The following is a 9,147-nucleotide window of genomic DNA, read 5'->3' as shown; positions in this document are numbered from 1 at the left end:
GCTTCATGCTGTTTCTGTTTCTGCTGCTGCTGCTGCTTCTGCTGCTGCTGCTGCTGCTGCTGCAGGCCCAAGAGACTTCCAAAGCTGCTAAAGAGTTGCGTTTGCAGCAACAACAACTGCAGCAGCAGGTGCAGCAGCAGCAGCAGCAGTACTCACAGCTGAAGAGTGTGCAGCAGCAGCAACAAGGGGAGCAGCAGCAGCAGCAGCAGCAGCTAGTCTCCGTTAAAGCACACTGCCAGAAGCTAGCTGAGCAGCAGCAGCAGCTAGCGAAGACAACCGAGCAGCACTCCACGACCTTGCAGCAGCTGCAGCAGCAGCTAGTTGAAGTGCTAGAGTTGGGACAGCAGCAGCAGGAGCTGCTGCAGCAGGAGAAGCAGCTAGCAGAGGAGACAGCAGCACTGCAGCAGCAGCAGGCTGCTGACGTAGCAGCTCTTTTGGTGCAGCAGCAGCAACAGCAGCAGCAGCAGCAACTGCAGCAAAAGCAGCAGCAGCAACACTGGGATCAATATAAGCAGCACGAAAGTCAGCACCAGCTCTGGCGACAGCAGTTTGAGGAGCAGCAGCAGCAACAGCAGCAGCAGCAGCAGCAACAGCAGCAGCAGCAGCAGCAGCTACAGCAGCAGCTAGCAGAGTGGAGGCAGCAACGTGAAAATGCAGACAGGAGCAGCATGGAATGCTTAGATAGCTTGAAGCAGCAGCAACAGAAGCAGCAGCAGCAGCAGCAGGAAGTGCTGAGGGAGCAGCAATCTATATTCCTGCAGCTGCATCAAGTGCAGCAGCAGCAGCAGCAACTGCAGCTGCTGCAGCAGCAGCAGCAGCAGCTCCAGGAGCAACGGCAGCAGCACAGCTGCAGCAGCTGCAGCTGCAGCAGCATCAGCAGCAGCAACAGCAACAGCGGGCTTTGGGGACAGGGTGGGTTACGGGTGAGGCATCCACAGCAGCAGCAGCAGCAGCAGCAGAAGCAGCAGCAGCAGCAGCAGGAAGAGGCAAGCTTGATAGCAGAGAGTTGCTGCGTCTTGCTGCGCTGCAGTCATTACTGTGGAAGGCTAAGGTTAATGTTGGTGCTGCAGAGCTGCAGCTGCTGCTGCTGAAGCAAAGAAGAGCAGCACATAAAACAAACAAACAAAATAAAGAATCAAACAAAATAAATAAACAAAATAAATAAACAAAATAAATAAATAAAATAAATAAAATAAATAAATAAAATTAATTAATTAATTAAAAAGCAAAAAAACAACAAACAAATGCTGGCGATGTAAAGTAAACCCTCATCAAACCCCTATAAACCCTAATAAACATATTATATATATATATATATATATATATGTATTAATCCTAATAATATATATATATATATATATATATAGATGTATATGCATGCATATATATACGTATATTATATATATATATATATGTATATATGCATGTATATATATACAAAACAAACCGTAATAAGCCCTGGAGATAATCTTCAGGTGCGTCTTCCAGACTTCATAAGAAACCCTAAACCCTAAACCCTAAACCCTAAACCCTGCAGAAGCCGTCAGGTTTCTGGGCCCCTGCGCTTTAGCTTTATGTACAGCCCAGTTCGAAGCAGCACCAGCAGCAGCGGCATATGCTGCTGCAACAGCAGCAGGAGCAGCAGCAGGAGCAGCAGCAGCAGGTACCAGCAGTTGTGTGTTTGCTGCTGCTGCTGCTGCTGCTGCAGTTGGGGTGTCTATACAGCCTGGTGAGGTCTGCATTGTTTGTTTGTTTGGTTGAAGAAACAACTCCCTCTTTTTAATTGCTATTACAGGACAAACAAATAATTATTTTGTTCTTTTTTCTTTGCAGCAGCAGCAGCAGCAGCTGCTGCTGCTGCAGGGAAGTAGGGTAAGCCCAAGTTGGGCAGCACCCGCTTTGCTGCTGCTGCTGCTGCTGCTGCTGTTGCAGCTGCTGCATGCGCATTGCAGCAGCAGTAACAACAAGAACAGCAGCACCAGCAGCAGGAACAGCATCTGCTGCCCACCCGCGCGTGTGCAACTTCTCTGCCAGCTGCAGCTGCAGCAGCTGCTGCAGCTGCTGCTGCAGCACGACCACGGGCAGCTCCAGCACTACCACCACCACCACCACTAACAGCAGCAGCAGCAGCAGCAGCAGCTGCTGCTGCTGCAGCAGCAGCAGCAGGGTGAAAGCAACAGATTTACTCTAAGAAGACTCTTATAACCTTCCCATTTAAGTCGCCCCCATCGAAGCGCCTAACTGCTTCTAATGCTTGAGCACGCTTAACAAATGCAACAGCAACTCTACCTGTGTGTACACCCGAAGAGTTCAGCAGCAACTCGCATCCAACAACTTCTCCTACGCATGCAAATGCACCGCTTATTTCCTCCGGGGTTAACTCTAAAGGGACGTTCGATACTATTACTGTAGCCCCCTGCATAAACCACAAACCACAAACCACAAACCACAAACCCTTTGATTCTTGTCGCGCTTATCCGCACAAACAAACACTCTCAAGATCTATATACATATATATATATGAGGGTTTAGGGTTTAGGGTTTAGGGTTTAGGGTTTTTAGGGTCTAGGGTTTAGGGTAGAGGAAAGATATGGCAGCTACTCAACGCATCTAGGGTTTAGGGTTTAGGGTTTTAGGGTTTAGGGTTTAGGGTTTACGGATGGGGGTAGAGGCTGCATCGGAGAGACATGCTCGCTGTCGAAAGGAGAGGGTAGTGGTAGAGACCTCCAGGGGTTTGAATAGGCAGCAGCAGCAGCAGCAGCAGAAGAAGAATAGGCAGCAAAAGAGCTTCTGCTGCTACTCTCGCCTAAACCCCAAACCCCCGTTGATACACGGTTACCCTAGCAAACAAAAACACAAAAAAATAAATCTATGCATGCAGCTCCGCCATCTAAACTGCTCTTGTTGTTGTTGCTGCTGCTGCTGCTGCTGCTGCTGTTGCTGCATGTGAATAGGGTAGTATATATAGCAGTGTCTGGTGTATACAGAGCAGCAAGTGGAGGGTGCTAAGGTGCCCATACACCCCAATCAGCTGCTGCTGCATATTCGTCTAACTGCTGCTGCATATTCGTCTAAATAAAGAAAAGCAAACAGCAACTGCAACCTGCCTATACACCCCAACTACCAATCGATTAAAAATCCCTTTAACTGCCTATACACCCGAACTGCCTATACACCCGAACTGCCTATACACCCGAGCTGCCTATACACCCGAGCTGCCTATACACCCGAGCTGCCTATACACCCGAGCTGCCTATTCACCCGAACTGCCTATACACCCGAACTGCCTATACACCCGAGCTGCCTATACACCCGAACTTACTCTTTCGACTACGATAGACTGGCCGCCGACTTTGGCATTTTGCATATCAGAGAGCGCAATGCGACATGCAGAGACGTCGTCAAACTGAATCCACCTAAACGCAAACCCTAAACCCTAAACCCTAAACCCTAAACCCTAAACCCTAATTAACCCTGTATTGCCCTAAATCAATCACCCTGAATAACCCTAAACAACAAACCCTAAACCACAAATCATAAACCACAAACCTCAAACCGTTCTAAACCCTTCGCCCTAAACCCTAAACCCTAAACCCTAATATGCAAACCCTAAACCCCAAACCCTTGCTTGAGCCTAAGCGTATCCACATCAACATTCATCTACAACGCCGCTGCAGACCTGTGCAGCTCAGCCAGGTCGATGGAAACCCTAAACCCTAAACCCTCAACCCTAAACCCTAAGCCTAAACCCTCAACCCTAAACCCTCAATCCTAAACCGTAAACCCTAAACCTAAACCCTAAACCCTAAACCCTAAACCCTCACGCCTCGCCGTCTCTTCTAGGTACGACTGCTATGATGCCGCCGCAATGGCCGAAGGACCGCCGCACCATTCCTTCCACCCGAGGCCAAGGTAACCCTGAATCGCAAACCCTAAACCCTAAACCCTAAACCCTAAACCGTAAGCCGTAAGCAGCAAACACCAAAACATACGCCCTAGACCATACACTGCAAACCCTAAGCGCTAAATGTTGCTTTTAACCGAGGTTGAGACAGCCGTGAAACACAAACCCTAAACCCTAAACCCTAAACCCTAAACCCTTGCTCACCAGTGGGGAGACCTATAACCTTGACAGAGTACCCGACTGCCGGCACTGCACAAACAAAGACAAAATATAAAACCCTCAAAGCGTAAAAACCCTGCTGCTAGCCCTGCTGCTGCTGCTGCTACTGTTGCACCTGCTGCTGCTGCTGCACCTGCTGCTGCACCTGCTGCTGCTGCTGCTGCTGCTGCTGCTGCTGCTGCTGCGTACCGCCATTGTGCTGATAAGGATGGGCGAAGCCTCGGTTTGTAAACGGAGCAGCAGCAGCAGAGTTATTTCGTCTGCGTCTCTGAGGGCCTCCTGCTGCTGGCTGGGGGCTGCCTTGCTGCTGCTGCTTCTGCTGCTTCTGCTGCTGTTGCTGCTGCTGCTGCTTCTGCTGCTTGTTATTCAGCGCTATGATCTCATCCAGGCTGAGAGAAAGTTTCTCCTTAACGGAGTCGCTGTGCCGGTCTGCCATTGCAACGAGGGTTTAGGGTTTAGGGTTTAGGGTTTAGGGTTTAGGGTTAAGCAAGGTGCCTTGATGTCTTTGAATACACTTTCGTCTCCCGCAGGAGCTCCAAATTAACGTGAGAAACACTAAACCCCTGCTGCTGCAGCAGCAAAGAGGCCAGTGGTAGCAGCAGCAGCAGCAGCAGCAGCAGCAACAGCAGCAGCAGCAGCAGCAGCAGCAGCAAAACTGGCGAACAAGGGGTGTTTGCTGCGGAAGAGAGAAGGCAGAGAGAGAGAAAGAGGGTTTATTTCAAGTTGCTATTCTGAGCACAAAACCTCTACATCTCCAAATTAGGGTTTAGGGTTTAGGGTTTAGGGTTTAGGGTTTAGGGGGCCATCAATGAGGGCACCCGCATGCAGCCCCAGAAAAAAGAAGTTTGTTGTTGCTGCTTCTCTCTCGCTTTGTATGTCTACCAACCATACTAGTCCTTATTAAACCCTAAACCCTAAACCCTAAACCCTAAACCCTACTCTCTCGCCTTGCACCTCGCAGCTCTCCAGTCTCTAGGGTTTGGGGTTTAGGGTTTTTCTTGTTGCCGCTGTCTCTCTTTCTGCTGCTGCTGCCTCAGCTGAGCAGCAGCACTTTACTTGCTTCGTGTAAATGCAGTACAATCTATAGCTAGGGTTTAGGGTTTGGCGAGGGTTTAGGGCTTGGTGGGGGTTTAGCCTTTGGTGCGGGTTTAGGGTTTAGCGAGGGTTTAGGGTTTAGTTAGGGTTTAGGGTTTTGTTAGGGTTTAGAGTCAAAAGATTCAAAGCCTCGGTACTGCAAACTCTAAAGCACCTCCCCGCAGCAGCAACAACAAAAGAGAGTGCTGCCGTTGCTGCTGCCGTTGCTGCTGCTGTTGCTGCTGCTGCTGCTTATATTCCTGCTGCTGTTGCCTATACAGCAGCAGATATAAATTCTTCTATCAGCGCATCAGCAGCAATAAACATCGACTGCTGCTGCTCATTATGCTGCTCTAGTTGCTGTTGCTGCACTGCGGGCTGCTGCTGCTGCTGCTGCTGCTGCTGCAGTGAAGGGGAGGCCGCTTTCTGCAGCCTTTTAGGAGTATTGCTCTGCTGTTTCAATTGCTGCTGCTCTTTCTCCTGCTGCTGCTGCTGCTGCTGTTGTTTTTGGGGTGATGCAGCAGCAGGCCCTGCTGCAGCTGCACTCTGCGTCGCTGCGGGTTGTCTGCTCCCGGTGCTGTTAGCCTTTTTGCTGCTGCTGCTGCTGCTGAAGCATATTGTTACGCTGCTGCTGCTTTGCGTACGCCCGGCAAGCAGCAGCTGTTGCTGCTGCTGCAGCTGCTGTTGCTGCTGCTGCAGCTGTTGCTGCTGCTGCTGCAGCTGCTGCTGCTGCTGTATGCCGTTAGAGGGGCCCCACGAGCAGCTCTTATGGCGCCCAGTAGCAGCAGCAGCTGCAGCAGCAGGCGCAGCAGCAACAGCAGCTGCAGGGGCAGCAAAAGCAGCAGCAGGGGCAGCAGCAGCAGCAGCAGCAGCAGGGCTGCCTTCAGCTGCCGCATTCTCCTGTTGTCTTGTGTTACGTACACCGAAAACAAATGCCCCGAAAGAAGCAGCAGCAGGTGCTGCTGCTGCTGCTGCTGCTTCTACTTCTACTTCTACTGGGGTTGTAGCTGCGACAGCAGCAGGCGGTTCAGCAGCAGCAGCAGCGGGAACTTGGCTACAGCTGGTGGTGCAATCTGCTGCACGAGTTGCTGCGTTTACTGCAGCAGCAGCAGCAGCAGATGTGCCGCTGCTGCTCTGCTGCCAGGCCCCCGAAACATGAGCAGCAAGCAGCTGCTTCTGCTGCTGCAGCACTGCAAGGCGCCGCAGCAGCAAAGTGTGCTGCTGCTGCAGCTGCTGCAACTCCCACTCGTTTTCTGATTCTTGCTGCTCCTCAGGGCCCTCGCACTGCTGCTGCTGCTGCTGCTGCTGCTGTTGCTGATGAAATGAAGCAACAGACGCTGCAGCTGCTGTTGCTGCCGCTACTGCTGCTGGGCCTCCCCTTCTTGCTGCAGCATCTATTGAACGCGCTCCTTTTGCTGCTGTTGCTGCTGCTGCTGCTGCTGCTGCAGAAGGTGCTACTACGCCTTGGGCGCTGCACAACAACAGAAGCAAACGAAACCCTAAACCCTAAACCCTAAACCCTAAAACTTTCAAAACAAACTCTAAAACCCTAAACACCTCGACCCAAGTTCTGGGCCTGCCGACTTGCGCTTTTCTAGTGAGGGTTTAGGGTTTAGGGTTTAGGGTTTAGGGTTTAGGGTTTGGCGTTACAGGTCTCCAAGGTGTGCATAGCTGCTGCTGCAGCCCTGCTGCTGCCGCTGCAGCTGCCTCCGTCGGGTTACCATGCTGATGTGTTTACTTTCTGCTGCTGCTTCTGTTGCTGTTGCTGCTGCTGCTGCTGCTGCTGCTGCTGCTTGGGCCTTCTTGGCTTCTGCTGCTGCTGCAGCCTCTCGCATGCGCTGCAGCAAAACAGCACACGCAACAGCAGCAGCAGCAGCAGCAGCAGTAGCAGCAGCAGCAGTAAGCAACAGCACGGAAAGAACAGATACCTCTGCAGATACACCCGTTGGTGCTCTTGCTGCTGCTGCTGCTGCTACTACTCCTACTGCTGCTGTTGCTGCTGGTGTTGCTGTCGTTGTTGCTGCTGCTGCCGCTGTTGCTGCTGCTGTTTCTGCTTACCCTTGCACGCTCTGCTTCAACCTCTCGGATATGAAGACGCCGCAGCAGCGGCTGCTGCTGCTGTTGCTGCTGCAGTCGCTTCTTCTCTGCAAGTGCTGCTGCTGCTGCTGCTGCTCGCACTTGCTGCTGCTGCTGCTGTTGCTGCTGCTTCAGGAGCCGCTGGCGCTCCGCCTGCACCAACAGCAGCAGCAGCGCAGCCCGCAGCAGCAGCATTAGCAGCAACATCACCAGCAGCAGCAGCGGCAGCAGCAAATGTTGAGTTCAAGGTGGAGGTCAGACAAACGGAATTGAAAAGGGTTTAGGGTTTAGGGTTTAGGGTTTGGGGTGTATACGGACCTCTTCGCTTTGGCGCAGCAGTGCACACGACAGCTCCAACTGCAGCAACGCCTGAAGCTGCTGCTGCTGCTGCTGCTGTTGCTGCTGCTCAAGCCATTCCGCCTCTTGCTGCTGCTGCTTCAGCTCCTCTTGCTGCCTCCGTTGCTGCTCCTGCTGCAGGCGCAGCTGCTGCAACAAAACAGGGACAAGCAGCAGCAACGCGAATTTGGGTGCTCGCACGTAGGGTTTAGGGTTTAGGGTTTAGGGTTTAGGGTTTACATGAGCTCGGTGTTTCTCTTCTTCTGCTTGTTTCTGCCTCGTCTCAACCCGGCGACGAATTATCTCTTGCTGCCGCTGCTGCTGCTGCTGCTGCTGCTGCTGCTTGCGGTGTGCAGACGGCCTCCGTAGTGCTGAGAAGGAGCGGCTGCGTGGGGTCCCTTGTTGAGGCTGCTGCAGCTCTTGTTGCTGCTGCAGCTCTTGCTGCTGCTGCAGCTCTTGCTGCTGCTGCAGCTCTTGCTGCTGCCGCTCCTCTCCCCCGCTCGTGTGTAGCAGTTGCTGCAGCAGCAGATCATACTGTTGCTGCTGCTGCTGCTGCTGCTTGTGAGAGGCATATAAACTATCTGGGGTTAGCTTTAGGCCTGCTGCTGAAGTTGCTGCTGCTGCAGGTGCAGCAGCAGCAGCTCTTGCTGCTGCACCCCAGCCATCCTCTGCAGCAGGAGCAGCAGCAGCAATTGCTGCTGCTGCTCCTGCTGCTAGCGCATCAGGCGGGAGGTTTACTACTTCAAAGAGAGGGAGCGGCCGTCGCTTCATGCCGCCGTAAACCCTAAACCCTAAACCCTCCAGTGCTTTAGGGTTTAGGGTTTAGGGTTTAGGGTTTAGGGTTTGGAAAGCTCGACGCCACAGGCACCCACCACACAAAGACCTATTCGCTCTGGTGTATGCGCAGCCGAAGGTTTAGGGTTTAGGGTTTAGGGTTTAGGGTTTAGGGTTTAGGGTTTAGGGTTTAGCGTGTGGATGGGTGGGGTTGGTCTGCAGCTAGCTTAAGGGCTGTACATACACCTGAAGAAGCGCCTTAAAGCTAAAAATAAAAACAAAAAACAAACAAAATAATTTATTTTATTTTATTTATTTCTTTCTGCAGCTCGCCGGCGATCATCATAGTGGTGCTGTCCACTGGGGGCCCCCAAGGGCTGCCTAAACCCTAAACCCTAAACCCTAAACCCTAAACCCTCGAGTGAAGATGTTATATCTTTAACTCAGTAATTCTTGCGTCTCTGCTTAATACACTTCGGCTCTTCTGTCTCAGACCCTCCTCCCCGTAACCTGACGGGTTCGTCTGTCTGCTAAGGGTTTAGGGTTTAGGGTTTAGGGTTTGGGGTTTAGGGTTTAAGTGAGCAGGAAGCATTCAAGTTGACATCCAGACAAACCCTCTGGCGTATAAATCCCCCTCTGTGCAACTGGCATGTGCAGCTACTGCGACCCACCACAGGGTTTAGGGTTTAGGGTTTAGGGTTTAGGGTTTAGGGTTTAGGGTTTGAACGCATGCGAGCAGGTGGTGGTTTGCCAGTTGATGGTTT

The 9,147-nt window shown here is 52.0% G+C and overlaps 3 protein-coding genes across 3 annotated transcripts in view; 1 reads left to right on the top strand and 2 right to left on the bottom strand.

The window, feature by feature from the left end:
- The window catches only part of EAH_00049130 (hypothetical protein), a gene marked incomplete at both ends in the record, with an annotated part of 2,622 nt that extends 451 nt beyond the window's left edge, over positions 1-2,171 (top strand). The window contains 3 exons of the mRNA XM_013394432.1: positions 66-912; positions 1,583-1,729; positions 2,035-2,171. Of these exons, the coding sequence (XP_013249886.1) occupies positions 66-912; positions 1,583-1,729; positions 2,035-2,171 (1,131 nt within the window). The remainder of the gene's footprint in view (positions 1-65; positions 913-1,582; positions 1,730-2,034) is intronic.
- An 11-nt stretch (positions 2,172-2,182) lies between these two features.
- EAH_00049120 (RNA binding protein, putative) lies at positions 2,183-4,559 on the bottom strand (the record flags this gene model as incomplete). The annotated part of the gene is made up of 6 exons (XM_013394431.1): positions 2,183-2,416; positions 2,658-2,840; positions 3,323-3,416; positions 3,825-3,918; positions 4,109-4,153; positions 4,313-4,559. 6 exons carry the CDS (start codon positions 4,557-4,559, stop codon positions 2,183-2,185), a joined length of 897 nt encoding a protein of 298 aa, XP_013249885.1.
- Positions 4,560-5,470: 911 nt separating this feature from the next.
- Positions 5,471-8,380, bottom strand: EAH_00049110 (hypothetical protein; the record flags this gene model as incomplete). The annotated part of the gene is made up of 5 exons (XM_013394430.1): positions 5,471-6,668; positions 6,919-7,035; positions 7,140-7,426; positions 7,592-7,759; positions 7,850-8,380. 5 exons carry the CDS (start codon positions 8,378-8,380, stop codon positions 5,471-5,473), a joined length of 2,301 nt encoding a protein of 766 aa, XP_013249884.1.
- Between the last annotated feature and the right edge of the window lie 767 nt (positions 8,381-9,147).

The sequence above is a fragment of the Eimeria acervulina genome, genomic scaffold (genome assembly GCF_000499425.1).
Source record: "Eimeria acervulina Houghton genomic scaffold, Eah_scaff788, whole genome shotgun sequence".
NCBI lineage: Eukaryota > Apicomplexa > Conoidasida > Eucoccidiorida > Eimeriidae > Eimeria > Eimeria acervulina.
Note: the sequence above shows the minus strand (reverse complement) of the source record. Positions and strands in the feature narration are given on the sequence as shown.